Genomic DNA, 21911 nt, shown 5'->3' with positions numbered 1-21911 from the left:
GCTTTCATTCTCAAACACATTTTCTAGCACCCATCCTGTTCTGAGCAAGCAGACAGTCCCACTCTGGGAGCCCTGCACGAGGTTATGGCGGGAAGCCCAGCACAGGCCCCGGTGGAGCCGCGGCTGGCCGTGCAGGTGGCCCATGGACACGGCCGGGGTGCGCCACGTCCCAGTCCGCGCACAGACACCACAGCTTACAGACACGGCAGGTCCCTTTAGTTCTGCTGCGTGTCAGCGCTCCGTGTCCTCGCACGTACGGCCCCGTCCTGGCTGCTGCTGCCGGCCCACCCGAGGGCTTTTTTTCTCCACGTGGAACTGAGCAATGAGTTGGTTCGCCGGGAAGACAGAAGCCATACACTTAAACCCAAAGCCCTCTCGTTTCTGCCGTGCCAGGTGGCAGCGCGAGCGCTGGGAATGATTCAGTGCTCCCGAAAGGCAGCGGTTATAAATATTCACAGCTACCGGTTGGGACGGCACAACGGTGCGGCAGAGACGGCCACAGAGCAGTGCCTTACGTAACGCCGAGCGAGATAAAGCCTTAGGATTAACGGAGCCACGCGCGCCACAGGGGCAGGGAACGCTTCTACACAGACGGAGCGCGTGGGCTCAACCAGCCGAGGCGACAGCGGCCAAGTTCAGGGCGAAGCACCAGCAGCAGCACACCGCTGCGGCCCCGACCACGCCCCGCCCCTCGCCCCTCGGCGGCGGCGGCCCCTCGAGGCAGACCGGCGCGTCCCCGCCCGCCGCCGCCGCCGCCGCCGCCGGGCGGGACCATCTCTCCCCCTGGCGAGGGGGGGGCGGCGCTCCGCCCCGGCTCCCCGCCCGGCCCGCCTCCCCCCGCGCCGCGCTGAGCGCCCCTCCGCCTGCCGAGCGCCGTGGTCACGCCCAGCGCAGGCATTAGCGCCCCCCGGTGCGGGGCGCGGGTGCCCGGGCATCCTCCGGCGCGGCGGCGGCTCCGGCTCCTCCCTCGCCGGCGACGCGGAGCGGCTGCGAGCCTGAGCCGGGCGCTGCGCTGCTGGGCAGCGCCATGAAGCCGGCGGTGCTGGAAGTAATGAGGATGAACCGGGTGTGCAGGATGGTCCTGGTCACTTCCGTGGGCTCCTTCATCCTCGTCATCTTCTATTTCCAAAGTATGTTGCTCCCAGGTAGGGCTCTGCCGCTCCGTTCTCTCCGCCGCAGGTGGCGGCCGCCCCGGGGTGCGCGGGGCGGGAGGAAACTTTGCTGGGGTTCGGTCCTTGAGTGCCCGGCGTCGTGCGGCGGGAGCGGCGCGCCGAGAGGGGAAGCGGGGATGGATACGGGGGGGGGAAGGTCAGAGCTCGGCTTTTCGCTTCCCCGTCCGCGGCTGCTGGGGCGCAGTCGATTAAAAATCGCCTGCCCTGAAGTTTTTGGGAGGCGCGCGGCGCTGCAGGGCTCCGTGCTGCAGCCGGGAGGCAGCGCACCCACCGCTCTGCGTAGCGGTCCTCCGTCAGCTGTCTGCTCCCCCGAAGTTGGTGCCGTTGGTTTGATGGATGTGTTCTCTCGCGGCGCCCATCTGTGCCGGCTCCTGGGGAAAGCGATGCGTGTCTTTCTGCCCTCTGCGTCCCCACCGGTTCCATCGGACCCGGGGGTGGCTTTAAGCGAGCGCTTCAGGTCACCGCACGCGGCTGCGAGCTGCAGTACAGCTTCACCAAGTGAACTGTCATGTTTTTTCATTCATTGGTTGCGTTCTGCAGGTAACGTAGCCCGAGTACGCGTGCAGAAATTTTGGCCAAGAGTTGCTTTTCCCCAAGTTTTGGGTGAATTGTGTTACTGGAACAAAAACTCAGCGTGCAGTACGCGAGAGATGAAACAAAATATTTCGCTGTATATTTTTGAACGTGTAAGAATCACCCTCAAAGGATCCTCAGTGCGCTCCATAGTTGACTACTGGAGATTATGGCTTTGTGTTTGTGCTACTGTGGAACTATAGATAGGCTGGGATTTGGTACCATTCAGAGCATTTCACCAAAGCTGAGGTGAGAGCAAGGTGCTGTTAAAGCACGGGGAGGATGAGCTGCACCCGTCTTCCATATGACACGTATTTGGGTTGTTAGTGTGCGTGGAGCAGATCTGGAAATAAATGACCTAAAACCCTGTTTGTCTCTGTTGTATCTTCTTGAACATTACCAGTTCTGTACCTTTTTTTTTTTTTTTTTTCTAAATGCAGACTGTTTCTTTAGTGAATGCTGCTGGAAATCAACCAAACTCTAATCTAGATTGAGGTACGGTCTGGCAGTTCAGTTTGAGTGTGTTTTGCAAAGCTCAAACATCTCTTTTAGTCAGCCAACGCACAACCATGTAGTAGATAACTATCTGGGTTATTTTATCTGGGATACAAAAACTTTGCTTGCAGTTGCACCATTTGTGATAATAGGACTTCCTTATAACTCTTCCTGTTCTGTCACTCAACTCAGTGGGACTAGACTCTGGGCAGAGTGCAAGGCTGGTGATGTATTAAAACTTTCCAAGATCTTGGCTGATAACCTTTTTGTAGAGCAGGAAGTTTGGCGTTTTGCCCTGAGCGTGTGCTTTTGGAAGGCTGCAGGAGGCAGCTGCCTCAGACAGTAGGTTGCCACCAGTCACTTACAGTGCTCTGTAAGATAGGTGTCCTGCTGTCAGAATTAACTGAAGAGTTTCTACCCATCGTTGTGGATGGGAAATAAGGTAGGTGTTCGGTTAAGTTCTTTGCAAGGAGTGTAAGCTCCTTATTCAGGATCTGGCTGTTTCTTCACTCCCTCGGTGCTTTTGGTGAATCTTAAGAAAGCCGCTCTGTCTGCTGAGCTTTCCGAACCATTTAGTTGTGATGCAAAAGGTGAAGATGTTGGAAGGCCACCGAGTGATGAGCACAGCCATGCTCAGGGACAAGATAACTCCTCAGTGTCAGGTGGTCACTTCCCATTTGAGAAGGTCTGAGTGTAGATCTCCCGCTAGAACCATTAAAATAAAATTATAGAATCATTAAGGTTGAAAAAGAGCACTGTAAGATCACCTAGTCCTACTGTCAGTCCATCCCCACTATGCCCACTGACCACATCCCTCAGTGCCACATCCACAGGGCTCTTCATCACCTCCAGGAACAGTGAGTCCACTACAAATCCAACAAGTACCGCAGCAGAAGTCCCTGCTGGCAGATCGTTTCCTGGGGGTAAATGACAGCTAATGGAAGGCGTTCTTAGAAAAACTGCAGAGAAAAGTCAGGAGCTAAACCCAGCCCCTGGGTCTCGTTTGAGGATCTGGGGGAGGCCAGCTCACTGTTTGTTCCTGAGGGAGGAAATTGCACTGGTGACTGTGTGTTTTCCTGTTGCCTGTCTTAACTTCTTTTGGGAAGGAGAAAAAAAAAAAAAAACGGCAAAAAATGCCTAGTGGAACAAAAAATTCTTCACTAACTGCTGTAGCTGCATGGGGGTTTTCCTGGGTCCTTGCTCAGGATATTTCTCTCTGCTCTTTTGTCACTCGCTGCCTGTGGAATGAGTGTGACCCAATGATTGCTTCGTGCTCCTGGATCTTGTTTGCATGCGGAGGGTCAGCCCTGGGCTGTTATGATGGCCCATTGCAGTTCCTGGTGCACCTGCATGTGGTGCCCTGCATCAGGTGGGACGGTGCCAGGGTGTGTGCACAACTGCTGGGCTGGGCCAGGCTGTGTGCACTGGGATCACTCCTGCTGTGGGAGTCGTCAGGAAGGCTGAGAAACTGACAGCATCTTTTACCTGAGATGTGTTGATGAAGAAATTTATTATAATTTTTTATTATTATTATTATTATTATTTTTAAATTTGATTTTGTCACTGCAGACTGGAGTTGTTTTGCTCCCTTTCTCAGCTCCTGTTTTGGCGTGCTGCTGCTAGCTGTGCTTGCTGACAAAAGCCAGGTCTTTGGATGGACTCTGGTCTGCGATCGTCTGAGCAGCTCCTCACATGGTGCTGTCTGACCCATGGTTGCTTCTTCCTGGCAGAAGGCTGATGCCTACTTTTGTTCCCATGGTGGAACGGCTTAGATGGTGTGAGGATTTTTTTTTTTTTTTCTTTGTCTGAAGATGAGCTTATTATTGATTTTGATGGAAGATTCTGTTTGAAAATCAATGTGGCATTCTCCCATCTGACAAAGTGATCCATGCTTCCTCTCCTACTTCTAAAGGGGAAGGAGTCTTGCAGAGCAGTGGGTGTGTGGCACTCCTTTGATGGACCCTGTACACTGGCTTTAAATTATTCCATTTGGGATGCTGAGATGGAGCTCAGCTGACAGCCACAAGGATCTGGCCCTCATTTAATTGTGTGCAGCAAAATCTATCCCCCGGAGTCCCGCTGTGATCGCTGTCACTATCCCTGGAAGCTTTTAGCTGATTTCCATGGGACCATGTGCCCAGTGTGCACAGAGCTGCTCAGGTCTCTTCTCTCAGAGGTACTGATGGTCTGGAAGTGCTCAGAGTTGAGAGTTAAGCTGTTGTGTGTTTCTGGAAGCCTTCCTGGTGACTGTGAGACTTAGCTGAAGGGCTATTTCTTCTGTCTCAGTACGTCTGTATACAGCTTTTCTGTGACAGCTACTCGCTGACCTTCGGAAGAAGGTTTTTATTTCTGAATGTTTTCAAGCCAGAATTACCTGGCTGTAGTCACAATAATGTCTTACAGTAGTTTATCAGAATGTTTATTGCTCTGAAGATAACATTCCTACAACGTATATTTTCATAAGCTCTTAGTGGTTTTTTTTTGTTTGTTTGTTTGTTTTTTTATTACTACTACTTAATGTGGGGGAAACTGTGCTGATTTTTTTTTTTTTTTTTTTTTTTTTTTTTCATAGCACTAAAACTCCATGTTCTCAGATGTAAAACTGCCTTGGCTGAAGTTAGAATTTCTCAGAGATACAGAGTGGATGTGAATGGGAACTTATTTTCCTCTTGAAATAAATAAAATAAAATAAATAAATAAATAAATAAATAAAGCAACATAAGGCAATTTAAATACTCTAGGCCAGGCTGGATGGGGGCTTTGAGCAACCTAGTCTAGAGGGAGGTGTCCCTGCCTGTAGCAGGGGTTGGAATTACATGATCTTAAAGGTCCCTTCCAATCCAAACCTGTAATTATAAGAAATGAGTTATAGAGTTGATCACGTGCAACTTGGCATGTCAGTTTCCTGTGCACAGAGGGGGTGTATTTGTGAATTCTTAAGTCGTTTCCATTGTTTTTGGAGTTTCAGGTCATTTATCTTACACTGTACCACGCGACAAGTCTAAAAATGGTTTGGAGATTGGAAGAAGTTACGTTCACGTTGCTCTTCCCAGCACCAGCATCTGTTGCGAGACATGCTGCATCAAATCCTGCCTGACAAAGCTGCTTCGGTTGTCCTTGTGTGAATGTCATTGTAGAACAGTTTTTTTTTTTTTTTTTTCTTTTCCATCTCGAGCCTTTTGGGCTCATGCATATGTATTATGTATCAACTCCAGGGCGATCCCGAGGGAGCTGGGAACAGGGCTGGGGACAGGAGGGTTTCAGTCTGATGGGTTTTTCCTGCGGATTGCTCGTGTTGTTCAAGGCAGGTGTTTGAATTCTGTGCGTGACTTGTCTGAGTGTCAACAGACATAAAATCAAGTGTGGGTGTGCGGTTGAAGGGTTGTGCTTAAATTGATGGAGGGAAGGCTCTTCTTCCTTTCACATTAAGGAAACAAAATTAAATTCAAGAATTCTGTGTTTGTTGTATATCTGACGTGTCTGGGATAAAGATAGATAATGTCTGTGGTAGGTCATTTAGATTCAGAAATCACATACTACAAGGATAATGCTTCAAAGCATGTTCCCATTTCTGTCGGATGCTCCTGCTCCCTGTGGAGCCTATTCATGTAAGATCTTTGTGGATGAAGTAGGTATTTGTCCTTAAAGTAGCAATTCAAACTGTAGAGTTTGGTTAATTCCTTCTTATTTGTGTTTCAGTATCCAAGTTGTAGATAACATCCTTTTGTTGTGGGCAAAACGCCGGTATGTGACAAAGTGCTGTTTCTGGCACCAGCCTTATGCTCTAAGTAGGAGACGAGACCACCAGAGACTGCAGCAAATCAATGAGAGAATGCAGTTCCTAATTATCTTTGGCTCATGCCTCCAGACAGAGGGATTTTCTGGGATTCCAATTTTGTGAATGTAATCAGAAGAGGATGTAGCGTGTTCCCCTTTCATGTAATTGTTTGGCACCTGAAACTAAGGGTTCATGAATAAATCAGAATTCCACTGCATATACACTTGGATTCTGTGTCTCTTCTTTTGCATAATGCTGTTATCCCCTGTTTTCCATTTAATGCCTGATCGATGAGTGGGGTTAGTAAGAAGTTACGTTGGTGATGTTTCCAGGGGGAGATAATTCCCTCCTATCAAGCTGCAGTCACAGGTCTTCCCTTGAATGGCATATGTTAATTTCAGCTCCCTACCCACTGCCTAGTGGGGTTGTCACATAGCTGTCAGAGAAAGATGTAGCAAAGAGTGGTCCAGTATGCAAATGATATGCACTTCTTGCAAGCAGTGAGTTGTTCAGTGTTGGGAGCTATCCTAAGTGTACATTTCCTGCTCTGCCCTCTCTGTGCCAGCCTGTTCCGTGCCTGCGGGGTGTTGGTGAGCCCCCGGTGTTGGGTACATGAGTTGCAGGTAGGAATCCATGGGGCTAGTTTACTTCTCATGCTCCACTCTGTGAGCTTGCATAGTGTGAAAAGCACCATGCTGGTGAATCTGTGAGCCAGAGCAGATGATGGCATCCTCATTTCCGTGTCAAACCAACAGTAACTGGACTACACAGCGTGCTATAAGTAGGTACTGCACGGGTATTCTTTTGCAGCAAGTGAATTTGGTGCCTGTATGAGTCAGGCAGATTTTCCCGCATTAAAGAAGTTTCCTTGTATTATGCATTTCACAATTAAATATTCAGCTAGCTTTTATTTTAGACTAATGAATTCTTTTTGATTGTTCTATGCACCTTGCCCAGTGTTTGCAATAAAAGTAGAGCACAGCTTTGCTTTTAACTGTATTAATTTGGCACGTTAGAAAAAGAGGTCCTAAATGAGGCATTAAAGTCTGGCTTGTAAAGCATCAGGAAGGAATGTTATTTAAAAGAAATAAAATTAGATAGCTGCCACTGGAAACTTTGGAGTAGAAAGTCACTGAAGTGTACTGAGTGACACTGAAGTTGGATTTGTAATCTAATCCCCCAAGGAGGGGGGAAAGGAAATACTTTAAATATTTAAATCCCCGGTTTAAAAAAGCTGTGCATAAAAAACAGTGACTTTAAAACAGAGGACTGCACACAAGTGGATGTGCATATACATGCCCACCCACATGCCTTCCCCCTGGTTCAAGCTGTAATTAGGCTGCAGTGGTGGCCCAGGTAACCCAACGCACATGGATCGATGCAGTGCACACACCTTCTCCCAAAGATAGCTGCTGTAAGGAGCATGAAGTTCTTCCTCATTAGAGGAAGTCCCAGAAGGGCCACAGGCTTTTATGTAGGTGCCTTTGTTATTTTTACTGATTGAAACATGCATCCAGTGTGGGTTCTCAATTGCATTCTTTCTTTCTCAACTTATTCAGCATGTGGAAGCATACAGCTTGGGAGAAATAACCCTTTTATGAATTCTTTCTAAGCTATGCAGGAGCATGAATTTCTATGGGGGTATCAGCCTGAGCAGTAAGAGTGGCTTTTCAAGGTAGCCTTCGTGTGACTCGTGCCAGGTTGTAGGCACTGAAGGACGACTTTGTGTCCTTTGTTATAAGTTGCTGCTGCAGTGGCTTCACACTCCTATGAAGGAACTTAAAAGAGAGTCCTGGAGGGAACAGAAAATGCAGTCCAGCAAGATTTCTCATGGCAGTGTGATTCTAGGGGCTTGAGGGATAGTAGCTAAACCCAACAACTGGCATGTAGGTAAGTGAAGAAGCAAGTGTGAAGTGATTACATCCCATGGACATCTGCTCTTAGTTTTCTGCAAAGAGAACATCCTTGGTGTCAAGGATTTGAGCAAAGTGATCCATGTGTGGTTCTGCTGGATGGGTGACCTCAGTCTCCCTTTTAGTAGGTGAAAGAGGAGGCTGTTCTCAGATATGCTTGCTTGCAGAGGATTGCTGCTGCTTTAGATCCTGTATGCAGGCTGGAAGATGCTGTCCTTGGCAATCTTCTCATTGAAAGATCTTATCTCTTTATGTCAGTTGTCTGAGTGGTGGAACATGATGGTTTTTAGCTGCAGAATCCACACAAGGAACAAAAGGACTCTAAGCTTCCACAAACACGTTGAGCTGTACACAAAGCAGAAAACTGTGCTCTTTTTTTTTCTTCTGGTTTGTTTTATTGTAGAAGCCAACACTTTCTGTGCGTGTCTATTTTTTAGAATTTTCACAGAATTCAAGATATATTTAGCAAGCAGTAAGAATTGTGGCTTTCAGGACCCTTGGAGAGTAATGCTTTCTGAATTCACTTAACAAGCAGCATACTTCATAGCCAGCCATTTTCACTCCTTTTTGGCTAATACATGATTACATAAGCAGGTAAAAAAGTTTCAAGTGGATAACTTGTAGGGATTTTTGGATTAGGAAAGGTAGACTTTTAATTAAGAGGGTGATTTTAATTGGATCCTGTAGATGATCTCTACTGTAATACCTTTGTAATACAAGGAAGAGCCTTTGGTAGTTAAAATCCTTTTAAAGACCATGTGGGTTATTACGCTTTAAAGTTGGTTGGAGTGCTGCCAGGACAAAATAGTCTGTGCTATCTCAAGTGACCTGCTGTGGAATAGCACATTCTGCACCCATGGTGGTGGGTACCAGGAGCTGAATATGTCCTTCGGGTAAGCTGTGTTTTTACAGCCTGCGTTGCAAGTGAGAGTGGAGAATTTATAGTAAGTGAGGGGGAGGGAAGTAACACTTTTTAAACAGTTTGTGATTAATAAAATGTGTCAGTTGTGATCATAAGTCTAAAACTGAAAAAGTTGATCTTAGTTATGAGTTTTGGACTTGATTAGTTTCTAAAGCGTATTTGAGTTCCCAGATGGAAATAAATCCTATATTCTTGGGGTTAAATGTGTGTATTTGTGCATGTAATTATGAAGCTCATGTAACTGTTAATTAAGTGGGACAAATTCGCTGCTGAATTTGCCACACACGTTGAATGTTGACTACTACCATGCGTACTGTGCTTCCTTGATTGTTACAGGAAGCAGGATCAGTCAGGTGGACACTGAGCAGAGTTCTTGCTCGTACTGCACTAGCAGACATATGGGCCATGCCTGCTGATCTCTTCCCCTTTGCTTTCCTCCTTCTCTTCTCACACCAAACATGGTGGTCCATTGCGGCAAGCCTGGGGAAGCTCAGATAAGATGAACACAGCTGCCTGCTGGGCTGTGGGGTTTGGGGTTTTGTTTTGGGCAAGCCATAAGATTTTATGACTTCTTTTTGTAAAGGAAGTATAGTGATGAATGGTTTGAATATGTTGGTGGATTGACTGCATGAGGTCTGCATGACTGCCTGGGGGAGTCAATGGTTGCCTTTCAGTTGATTTTAGTGAGCAGTGGGTCAGGTCTACTGTGTCAGAACAGAGGCTTTCTGAATTGCATGAAGGGCATACATCCCCTGCAGTGGTAGGAATATAGGATCGCAGGCTTGGGGAAAGCTCTGAACTGTAAATATGGGTTGACTCCATTGAATTGATTATATTAATTCTGGATCAAAGCTAATATAACATGCAGAATTTGTCCCTCCCACAGAGCAATATGCAACAGAATAACAGCTTTGCTTTTCAGCTTGTTTATTTGCCCTTCACAGAGTACTTCTGCATTCAAGGAAATAGTAGCTTTTTTTTCTCCATAGATGTACATGCTTAAAGTATTGAATGAAGATATTGTCTTTTTTCATCAGGTTGTAGTGGAAATGACACTTTTTTTTTTTTTTTTAATATAATCATTAGCATGCAGACCATCAATCAAAGTCATAGTTTTCTGGTTACCCTCAAGGGAACTGGAGCACAAATATTATGAGAGCTGGCTGAAGGAACTGGGATTGAAGAGGAGGCTCAGGAGAGACGGTACTGCTCTCTGCAATGACCTGAAAGGAAGCTGTGGTGAGGTGGGAGTCAGCCGCTTGTCCAAGATAACTCTCAAAAAATGAGAGGTAGTGGCCTCAAGTTGCACCAGGGGAGGTTCAGGTTGAATATTAGGAAACATTTCTTCTCTGAAAGACCGATTGGGTGCTGACACAGGCTGCCCAGGGAGGTGGTGGAGTCACTGTCCTTGGAGGTGTTCAAGATATGGTAATAAAGGATGTGATTTAGTGGGCGGTATTGGTGGTAGGTAGATGGTTAGACTAGGTTGTCTTAGAGGTCTTTTCCAACCTTAATGATTCTTTGAGAATTTTCTGTGTGGGATGGAGAAGTTATGAATATTTCTGATGGAACAGCAGAAGTATAATTGCATCAAAACAAAACAACAAGAGAAAAAGTTGGGACTTCTGGAGCTGTTTTGAGATAGAACCATTTTGAGATGCTCAATGAGCTAAAATGGATAACAAGACAAAGAATGTAATTAGAATTGTATACATGACTGGCTGTCTTGATATAGCCTGCTTCTTTCCACAGGACACATCAGTTTTTCTCATAAGTCTTTCCACACTACCTTGACTTTTCCTCAATACTTCTCTTGAAACGTTCCAGAGAGAAAGAAGAATTTCACAGAGGATGTCAGGACAGCTAGCAAAACAAAAATATACACGGAGCCATTGTGTCTGAGGGATTAGTAATGTGTAAAGTCTATACATCAGTGTAATGTCAGTGACTTAGAGCCACATCTATCTCAAGAATGCTGTAACCAGTGTGGTAACACAACGCTGTGAGAACTCTTTGTGCAGCTAGAAATGTCTCATTCCCTCCTGTGCAGTTGGGCACCGGGGGAAGCAGGCCATAATTCCTGCACGTCCAAACTAGTGTGGGTTGTTTCCCATTGCCAATCTTCATGATGACTTTTTTCTTTCATTTTCTTTGTACTTTCTAGACCTTTTGCTTATTTCTACATTCACTGGAGTGTGATGTCAAGAGAGACCATGTTTATTTCATGCTCTCTTTCCAGCTGTGAGGGGAATCTTTTGTCATCAGACTGTACCTCAGCTGGTTTTTACCTCACCAGAATAGTTTATGTCCAGTGTACTTCTCCAGCATTGTGGAAGCTGCTGAATGTGAACCTGTGTACATCAGCACATGTTACTAACAGTAAGTCTATGCTTCCTGCTATTACTGCAGTTTGAAGTTTTCATTGGCATAAAGTTAGGAGCAGCATTTCTAGAAATCTTTGAGAGTTTGGGCCCAAGCCTACTTCTTTAGCAGTAATACTTCGATTTTATCAGAAGGCTTAAAAACATTCCACAAAGCAGGCCTATGCTTCTTTTTGCTACTTAAGCAACAGGCTCTCTTTTCTTCAGCAGAAAGGTTATTCTCTACATAATGTTGAATGCAGAGCAGTTACATTGGTGAAAGTGTCACTGCAATACCGTTATACAAATGTCTGCTGAGCTGCCGTGTTGTGGATGTAGATGGAGATGGGGGCTGTGGCTGTGCTTGGAAATCTCTTTTCTGGAATTGCAAGCCTTTCATGCTCTAGATGCATTGTGCTTGGACAGCTTTTACCTGCAAAGAATTTACTCGCTTGATGATAAACATCGGTGACAAAAAGCCCTACCTCATCTCTTGTGGTTTTGGTTTGCCTTTGTGCGCAAGTCTACTAGAGGTCTTGCCAGGGAATCTAAGTTTAAACAAAGACACAGAAAAAACGTGAATAGAGAACATATATAGTAAAACTATCTGTTCAGTGCTTTTTTATCAGCGATCACGCTTACTTTATGGGAGTTTTAAGGTCAAAGTTCCAATTGTTTCAAAAAGGTAACATCAGTGATATATGTGAAAGGCTGCAACGGCTGACTGATACTTCCCCAGATCCTTCTCTTTTAGACCTCTGTGGTGACTGGGATACTAATGTTCCTCCCTTAAAACAGATTTTTGGTATAACATTCCATGAATATGTTTGCTGCTGCCCAAGAAAGCCTTAAATTTGAATCTAGCATCTTTTTAAGTTGCTTCATTTGTAAGTTTGAGGTATCAGAGGTAAGACTTTGTGTAACATTGTAAGTGGGGAAAATTGTTCTTAGTGGCTACTGTTAAACATGCTGGAATTGAAAGGATTTTTCTACTTCAGTCTTTCAGACATTCACAAAAATCATCTAATCTTTTGCATAAACGCATCAGTTTCCCATGAGTGTGTGTGCACAGGACAGGCAGCTGTGGTTTATGAACTGCAGTGAGGCACTTTGAACAGGCAGACCTTTTGTTAGCACTGCAAGACATCTTAGTCCTTTCCTGCTCGTGTTTCCCCTTCTGTGCTGCTCTGAAAGTCTGTGTCCTCTTTCATGCTTGAGTAAGGATAGCCAAAAATGTACCATTGTGTGGTATTCTGAAGTTTGTTTGCTTCTTGCTTGTCTCTTGAGATCATCTAGTTTCAATCCCCTGCTATGTGCAGGGTTGCCAACTAGCAGACCAGGCTGCCCAGAGCCACATCCAGCCTGACCTTGAATGCCTCCAGGGATGGGGCATCCCCACATCTAACTTCCTTTTTGGAAATGACAGGGTCATGTCACCTGTGTCATCTTTTCTAGCTGATGGCAGTTTTAAGGAACTGGAAAAATGTGAATGATGAAATGGGCATATCAAGTACCACACCTGTGGAAATTAAAGGACCTGATTTTTGAGCAGACAACCAGTGTTTACACCTTTAATTTATGTAGTAGCCCTTCCAGATCCCATCTGTTTCTGTGCCCTTTGGCAAATGGGTTTGCCTTTGTTGGAGGAAGAAAAAAAAAAAAAAAAAAAAAAGACACTGTCAAGTTTAGAGAATGACTGATTTTATTTTACTTGCTGCTTTCTTTGTCTCTGTTTTGAGATGATCCTTAGGGAGAAAAAGTTGACCCCAGAAAGCAGGGGGAAGCTTAGTCTTCATTGGCTGCCAATATTCTGTCACTATAATACAAGGTGGAGAGGCTGAAACAGCAAGTTAAGCACTTATGACCCCAGTGTGTCTTGCTTTCTGATATGCCAGTGATGCAGCAGCGAGAGGTTTGTGCTATGATGAACATGATCTTAAAACTGTGTTATAAATCCACAGCGAAAGCATGGCTGAGGCTTTCTGCTTAGGTGTTTCATCTTGCAGAGAGAGGTTACAAAGACCCCATTTCACCTGCAAATTTGCAGCTGTTTGATGTGCTGGATGCATTGTGGTGACCCTGACATGTGTAATGGAGCTGCTCTGAAGCCATGCAGCCCAACATAAGTAGTGAATAGTTTCAGCACAACGGGAAAGCAAGTTATTGCTGAAAACAGGATCTGATTGCCAGAACTTGTAGTACTGGCATGTCATCAAATCTTGAGCATTGATCAAGGTTCATATGGGCAGACCTCTATAAAGTAGCAGCTCTATAAACTAAAGTGTTATATGTCTGTAAGATAAGATATCTTCCCCGTACTTTTCTCAGCCTTATTTTTATTGGAGTTTTAACATCAGCATAGGACACTGTGATGTCAGTAATGTCGGGCTGGGTATGTTGCATAGGAGCCTGGAGATGAGTACTGGACAACGAGAGGAATTTGCTGTGCCATCAGCATAAGGGTTTAATCTTTTGTGGATATACAGCTTGATTAACCTTGTGATTAACCTTTGCTTTTACTGTTAGCTGATGATGTGCATATGTGTGTAACATCATGGCTTTTGTTGCTTCCTCATCTGCAGCCATGAACCCACTGCCCTCTGGTTTCTTGGCTCTGGCGATGCTGGCATGTGGAGCACAGCAGCATGCACATCCTTGCTTCCTGAGCTGTAAGTGGGTGGTGAAGCAGGCAGCAACTGATGAAAGCACGCACGTAATTGGATTTTTAGATCATGCTTTAAAAATATTGGATTTTCAGATACTCCCATGAATGGGCATTGGTACTGAGGGGAAAATGTATGGGTAAATTTTTGAGTCAGAATTTAAGTATAATTAAAAAGAGATTACTGAACATAATAGTATTAACAGAAATGGAGTGAAGAACATGTGTGAGAGCAGCAGAGTGCACACCTGTGAGTGCACTGCAGCTTGACATAAAGGCAGGAGCACTGTTCTCACAGTCGTGGGAAAAGGACGCTGACAGAGCTGTGCAGCTTTGGGGTCAGTGTTCATATCGCTGACTTCAAAGGGTTACATCAGTGATGTGAGGGGCTGCAGCTGCTGACGTGCTTTCCTGGGTCTAACCGGGAGAAGTGAGAGTGGTTTATCAGTGGCAGTAGGGACAAGTTGTAATTCTCAATTGTGTATCACTCTCAGGGCTGTTATGACAGGAATTTATTCAACTTGTCTTCAGCGCATTCGAGTCTGCCACTTCATGTTGCTATGAAGTGCATTTTATGACACGTTATTCATTAATATTGTTATTGTTTTGTGGTTTACCACTGGTTGCTCTTGGCTATAGTTTTTGTCCTATGCTTGACTGCTTTTCTCCTTTCCTTTCTACTGAAATGTTATTCAGAGGCAATATCTTAAGGGACACTTCCACCTGTGTACCGGGCTGGGAAACATAAGTAACTACTTGCATTCACTGTGAATTTTCAGCTGCTGTTGTACGACACTACTGCAGAAAACATATCTGCTTTTCCTGGGCTGTGATGGTGGGCACATCTGTAGTGACACAACAGACCAGTACAGAAGACGGTCCCAGATGAAGTTGGGTTTGTACCCAAAGACAGAACAGCCATAAAGACTTGGAAGCTATGGGAGAATTTCTTAGGAGCTGACTGACTGAAAAGGGAATTTTTTTTTTATATTTTCATTTTGATTTTTACAGCATTGCTGCTTCACTTTGTTAGTGACTATTACAGTGCTAGAAGTAAGCTGCAGGCTACCAGGGTTGCCAGTTCTGTTTTCATGAATAGAAGAGAAAATAGATAAACCACTGATGTGAAAAACAAATGCTGCTTGCTTTATCTTCATGAAATATCAAAAAGATTCTCCTAATTTATTATTCTGAGAGACTGATTTTATGGCATCAAAGACTTCAGCGTGGAGCTTGGAATTGTAGTTAAGCCAAAACTTAACCGGGTTTAAGTGAAAAGCTTGACAGGTGATCTAGCTGTAAAAAATTGCATACCAAGAAAGAATTGAAATGTATGTCAATTTATACAGCGTTAATCTCTGCAGAGCAGATCTTAATTCAAGACTGACAATTTGGGTCATGTCTGAAATTGATTTGGAGATTGGTCCTTGATTGCTTTAGATTCAATTCCAAAGCTGAGTTGTGAGTGTGAATTGAGGATCAAAGCCTAAACATCACTTCATCTCAAGCTTGAGGGTCAGACTGACGGTTCTCATTTTAAAGTGTTGTATTTTTTTTTTTGTTGTTGTTGCATTACTCCAATTTCAAGTGCAAAATATACCATTGTACTGAAAATCTCCAGTCTTTCAGGTTTAAAAGACTCATTGAAGATGAAGGTGAAGCTGTTTGTGTTCTTGTAAGCATTATATGAAGAGACTTCAGTAAGAATAAAAAAGTGTAAGTGGCATAGAGAACCCTGGCAAAAGAGAAACACTGCAGTGGAGCTAAGAGATAAATGCTCAAAGGCAGCAGCTCTGCCTGTGTTTGAAGTTGTAGCATTAGTGAGTGAGGACATGCTGGCTCCTCTCGGGAGGGAGGATTTGGTAGCCTCAAGAGCACAGCAACTTTAGTAAGATATGGTCATTCTGAGCTGCTGCATCAGTGTGTATAGCTGACTCCTGTATTGTTAATTAAGTGAGGAGAAGCCACCCCCTGATAGGCCCCTACAGACACAGCTTTCAAAACAGATTGGCAAAGCTGGAGGAGAGTTGGGAGTCGTCTTCTTTGGCAGGGAGAAAAATGTTTATCATACACCATCTTCTTACCCTTCATCACCTGCAGGTTGCAGTCTTGCCCTCAACCAGGAGTGAGGGCAAACAGAGTGAGAAGGCCACCAGTTGGGGTACAGGGAAATGCTGCAGGAAGAACTGAGTGTAGAGCAGTAGGCAGTCTGATCATCTGCCTGTGTGCCCTGGTGAGCTTCTAGTGAGTCTCAGGCCCAGAGCCTGCAGGTCCAAGGAGAACAGAACAAGGCGTCTGCTGTCTCCTAAAAGGTTTTTCTTTTCCCCTTCCAGTTAGTCAGTCTTGAGTAGGTTGTAACAGAGCCAGTTGAAGATGGTACAGTGAAGAGGCAAGACTGTTTAGAAATTGCAAGGAATTAAACATTTGGCAATAACTGATGTCTCTTTCTTGGCAGGATCTGAATAGCTCAGAAAGCATTTTATCTTCATTAGTGATGCAAATTTTATCATCGCTCCTGTGTTTTGTAAGCTCTTTTGGTAAAGATGAAAGGCTGTAGTTGCATAAATCCAAGCTTGCCCATTTATTGTGAAGGGCAGAATCTTTGAATGCAGACTTGATGCTGAAACTGTGCAGGTTCTAGGTCACCTTTACATATGCCTTGGGCACAGAGAGCACTAAAAGCCAGGAAGATCTCTGTCAGTCAGAGCTGCATTGGGTTGTGCTATCAGAGGCTTCTGGGCCATGCTTTGCCATGTGGACAATGGCAGATGTAACAGAAAATATTTATTTTATTTTTCTATTCCAAACCTTGTAAGCTCTCTGCACCTCCTAGCATAGCCCTATCAACTCGTCATTTTTGGTGGTTTTAGGAATACTTGGCGGGTTTGTGTGAAACTGTCCCTGCTGGCTTTGAACCAGCCTAAGTCCTAATTAAATATTTTAGGTCAGGCATGACTGCAGGGAGCCAAATCCTTTGCCTTTGGTGTTTTGTTTTATTTGATCAGTAGACTATTTCTCTATCTAAAACACTGCAGTATTCCCATACAGCTTACTTGGTTAGTGTTGAGAGTTCCCATTAAAAACTGCTTAACCAACTTTTTCTGTCTTACTCAACTTCTCATTCTCGGAGACCTATTCCTTTCTGAAGCTTCTTTGCTTTTTTTTTTTTTTTTTTTTTTTTTTTTTTTTTATCTCTTGCTGCAAACGAGGTCGTTTTCAAAACATATGCTGCTCTTCTGTTCTTTCTCCTTTTCCTTAAACCCTTATTTGTGTGTTCTCCACTCTTTCTTGCTTGGCCTTGTAAAGAAGCCAACTACTGTCCAGCCATCCAGCAGTGGTTTTGTCACAGAGGAGCAGTGACTTTTCTTTGAAGTGTGTGTGAAAAGTTGTCCTGTCGAAAGCAGCATTGGGTTCCCTGCAAGCTAGTTCCAACTTCAGTTAGTACTTTTATTCAACTAACGTACATATATCTGTAAGCCAACCAGTTAGGTGTGAGATGGTTCCTAGTATGTTTTATTGCAGAAAGAATGGAGTTTGTGATCAAATCATTAGAGAAGTGTCTGTTTTGGTGTCTGGACCTCATCTGCATTGTTGAATGGTAGGTCCAGTAGGTCTGACTGGTAAGATGAAGTTTAGAAGGTCATTTGAATGTTGGTTAGCTCTAATGTAGTGAGCTAGAAGCTTAATTTGTGTTGCCTGTGTTGTATTTATGAAATTCCTCTTCTGTTCTTTCCCCACCCCTTTCTCTGGGTATGAGATCAGTGACCATTTGCAGCTCGTCCTTTTTATCCCTCAAGTTTCTATTCTGTGATTTTTGTTTTTGATGTAATTTGGCAATATCCAAGTTCAGCTGACAAATGTGTGACCACCATGTGAGATCTACAGCAGTGTCTAGTAATAGCTGCTTGTGTGCAGTGGTTTCCAGTTTTTCATTCGTCGTTCCCTGGAGCTCTAAGGCAGCTTTGAAAGAGCCAACAAAGCGATTCTAACAAAAGCAAGCTTCCTTGTGCTATTTGACTAACTCTGGAGCTTCTGAAGAGACTGCATGTTCACTGGAAAACTTGAAGGAATGAATGTGGAAAACCAGAGAAGCATGGGTTTTAGCACACTTGATCCTTTTCTCCATGCTGCAGGGGCAACAGCATACTGAAGGAAGGAACTTGAGTTTTCCCCTTTTTTTTTTTTTTTTTTCCAATTATGAATTTCTAGTAGTGTTAGGTGTGTAAGTGGGGATGGTGAATGGGAGAAAGGACTTCTGAAGGCAGAGCCTACTTATGAACATTTTGCTCTTAAGAATCATGGCTGTGTTTTGAGTTTAATAGGCCTTTGTCCCAGGTCACCGTGCTGCATGTATCATATGGCCTTTCTTGCTCAGAAACAGATGATGCCCTTCTTCCAGACAGAGGGCCAATCTGGTTGACTGTGCCTCAACAGAACCAATGATTCTTGGTGGAAATCAAGATCCTGGAAACTGCTCTTTAAAAAAAAAAAAAAAAAAAAAAAAAAAAAAGCATAGAAAGTTTGATTTGTGAGCATAAGATGTAACTGCACTAAAATAAGGTAGGCAATTGACTTTTTATTAAAAAAAAAAAAAAAGCTAATAGGCTGTAATTCATGGAGCAATTTAATGTTGATGTCTGGGACTTGATAAAATGGTTTAAATAACAAAAATTTGGAGAGGTGAAGTGGTTACCATGCTGAGGGAGTGCCTTTGTGCTTTCCATATGGGGGGAGAAGGAGAGAAAGTATAGAAATGGGGAAGAGATTAAGAGCTTATTTTAAGCAACATTTCAAGTATGATTATGTTCTAGGGCAGATGAGCAGATTAGTAGGGCTTCATACAAATTGTTGTTATACCCAAACCTAACCTGTTTGATAATGGGTAACTAACAAGGCACTGGAGTGCAACCATGACCGTCAGACAGAGATGTAGAAGGTAAATGGCAGTGTAACTGGTTACTTCAGTGCTCTTTGCACGTTGTCTTGTAGGTGTGATAGCAATAGTAAATGATTTTCATCTGTGGGGATCTTAAATATGGCCAAATCCTGGCTATGTGAATGTGAGGTCAAGGAAGGAAAATGAGCTGAACTAAACAGACCTCCTTTAAATGTCTCCGGGGGGAAAAAAAAAAAAAAAAAGAGGTAATAGAAGATCTGAATATAACACAATTGGTAACCCTATGAGAGGAGAGAGGGAAAAATAGGATCATAATATCCCCAAACAGTAGCTGCTGAGAGAGGTCCTGAAGTGTGTTGCAAGTTGGTAAGTTTATACTGGCCAGAGCGCTTGTTGGGAGAGAAGATGAAGACAGGCATCGCAGCATGGAGCAGAGAGAGCTGGCCAGAGGTGCTTGCAGTTCTGCAGTGACAGATGTTGGAGCCAAATGTGGAGCCTGTAATGTCTCCTGCAGGGAAGAACCATGTAGTAAATCCTGATTTACCAAGGAGACTTAAGAAGTTTGCAGTGATGGGCGGTCACTGGCTGTGTGAGTTTGACAAAACAAAGTGGTGTAGGTGGGAAGAGCAAGATTGTTTCAGGTGAATTCAATAATGTGAGATGCACACTGAGATTACTGAATGGTTAAAATAAACAAAAAAAAACAACAACCTCCTACAAAAACAACCCAGCTTGTGGTGAGTGTTGCAGTCAGTAGTAAAGCACATGACAGGTTTCATCATAGTTCACTGTTGAACCCCTCCAAGCACAATAGAGTGCAAATAATAATTAACATCTTCAAGGCTGTGTTTCAGGGTGAAGCATGAATCATTAAAATGAATGAAGGCTTGAGGGAATGGTTAACAGAGACCTGTTTGTCAAATACTGGCTTATTCTTTCAGATCTGTTGTATATCTTTGTAAATAAATGCATAGGTGAGTTAATGTCCTGAAAATGGGATGTAAAAGATATTTTGGTTCTGATCTCTTCCTGTAAATAATTCATTGACCAGCATTTGAGTGAAGACCAAAATCTAGTGGAGCATAACAAAAAAGGATTCATTTTTTCTTCCTTAGCCAATTATTGACTGCCTTAGCAGTTTCTTTGTCCATTCCGTTGGGTGGTAGAAAACGAAGAAGCAATTTCAGTCTTATTACCTGCAGATTGCTGAGTCTACTTAATGGGCTGGGACATCAGCTGTCCTTGTTTCTAATTCTGAACTTGAGGATGAAAACTTTAAGCCATGGTATTTCATCTATAAAGAAAGTTGATTCTTAACTATATTCAGAACTTTCACATGCTGTTTGCATTGAGAGGGTGCTTCATTTGGGAATGGAGGCATGAAATACCAAACCTTATGTATCCGTACAATGAATTCCGGGTTTTTCCTCGTAGAGAGGGAGAATGGTTTCCATTGCTTGGAATCTGTCTGCAAGAAGAAGCTTCTGCACTTTCTCAAGTCAAAAGCCTTATGTAAAGTGTAGTGCTTTGAGTCTTCAAGCATTATAAGAGGACTTGATGATAGTTGCTTCCACTTGTGCCTTTGTTTGAAAAACACAGAGCTCCTGTGAAGTTCCCTGGCCTTTCCTTCAGCACCAGCTGCAAGTGCACTTTGAAGCAGATGAGACTTCTGCAAGCATGCCAACTACAAAAGCACAGAAAGAGGATGATTTGAATTAAAAAGGATGGACATAACAAATATTGGTATGAGTAATTTAGAACTAGCAGAAGAACTTTAGTGAAGAAGGAGGAAAAAAAAACATTTTAATGGTCAGCGCTTGTTTATTTTTAAATGATGTCATTCAGTATGTCTATCTGCAGCAGCAAGAAGTAATGATCTGTCCAGAAATGGACTCCCTAGGGTAACTATGCTGTGAGTCATGCCTCCAAGAAAAAGAACAAGCCCTAAGAGATTCATGATTGCATTCTTCCACCCTAGCAAATGCAGGGGTAGTACTTTGAAAGATAACACTGAATTTTGTATCCCTTTTGTTTTGTTTCAGAGTCTGTGCCTGAAAACACAATTAGGTAGCTCAGCTCCATATCCCAAAGGTTGATGGAAGTTGTGTCTCAGATCTGTAGGCCACAAATTGCGTAACACACGAATAGTGATGGATGTTCCTTTTCTTGAGTCCTTGATACAGTGCTGTATTTTTTTTGACTACTGTACCAGTTTTGCTCACTGCAGAAGTCTAAAATGCCACAAGATTCTGGCAGAAGTCCGTGGTGCTGACGCTAATGACTTTCTTTAGCCAAATCACAGATCTTTGGGGGATTCCCAGATGTAAGGCAGTAAGTCGACGAAGGCTAAAGCATATTCTGAAATATGAGAAGGAACTCAAAGATTGTTAGGATTCTGATAGCAGGTTTTCACTCTAAATGGCTATTAACAAAGTGCCTTTTCCTAATGAAGTCAATTAAATGAGCGCTTGACTGTATCAATAACTAAAACTTGTTTGAGCTACTGGATACCACTGAGCATTTACATGCATTGCTGTGTCTCTTTCTGCTGCCCACTCTGATGAGGTTTGGTCAGAATTTTCTCTTTGTCTTGTGGGCTGTTTGGACCTTCCAAGGGCCAATGCACGTTGGTCTTCCTGCTAGAATATGGCTGTGAAATTAGCCATCATATAAAAGCTTTATATTCTAAAAACTAGTTGTTGAGTTGAACAACAGTCTCTAAACTGTAACTTCCCTTCAGTAGTACAGAAATTCTAAGAAGCTCATTTTAGCACATTGTTTTTTGTTCAGGATAATTAGAGTGTCTTGACATGTTTAGAAGCTGCTACCTTCTGACAGATCCTGCTTCTCACAAGTGGTTTGGAACAGGTGCTTTCTCGTTCTGCCCAGAGGCCACTTAAGACAGTGTTGTTCTGCCCCAATCATTATTGCTTCTGCAAGCAAATAATCATCTCACTTAGCGTGTCTCTGCATTACCCTGACCTTACAGTTGTCCCTTGGATCGTTTAAAATTGGTAGCAGTTCTCCTTTTTCAATACCTATACCGGAAGACTGCCAATTGTCACTGTCAGGTGAAATAAGGCTATTTTGCACAGTATTACTTGAAAAGGTCAGAGTTGTGAAATACCACGGTAAATAG

At 43.7% G+C, this 21911-nt stretch overlaps 1 protein-coding gene across 2 annotated transcripts in view; it reads left to right on the top strand.

The window, feature by feature from the left end:
- The first annotated feature begins 776 nt into the window (after positions 1-776).
- The window catches only part of CHST11 (carbohydrate sulfotransferase 11), a 155101-nt gene continuing 133966 nt past the window's right edge, over positions 777-21911 (top strand). The window contains exon 1 of one of the 2 annotated variants that reach the window (XM_085227879.1): positions 777-1145. In XM_085227879.1, the coding sequence (XP_085084005.1) occupies positions 1028-1145 (118 nt within the window). In that variant the 5' untranslated portion in view covers positions 777-1027. The remainder of the gene's footprint in view (positions 1146-21911) is intronic. The other variant, XM_085227890.1, reaches the window with a different exon arrangement.

This window comes from Meleagris gallopavo, chromosome 1, assembly GCF_905368555.1.
Source record: "Meleagris gallopavo chromosome 1, MGAL_WU_HG_1.1, whole genome shotgun sequence".
NCBI classification, from domain to species: Eukaryota; Metazoa; Chordata; class Aves; order Galliformes; family Phasianidae; genus Meleagris; species Meleagris gallopavo.
The sequence above is the reverse complement of the archived record's forward strand: the minus strand, read 5'-3'. Positions and strand labels throughout refer to the sequence as shown.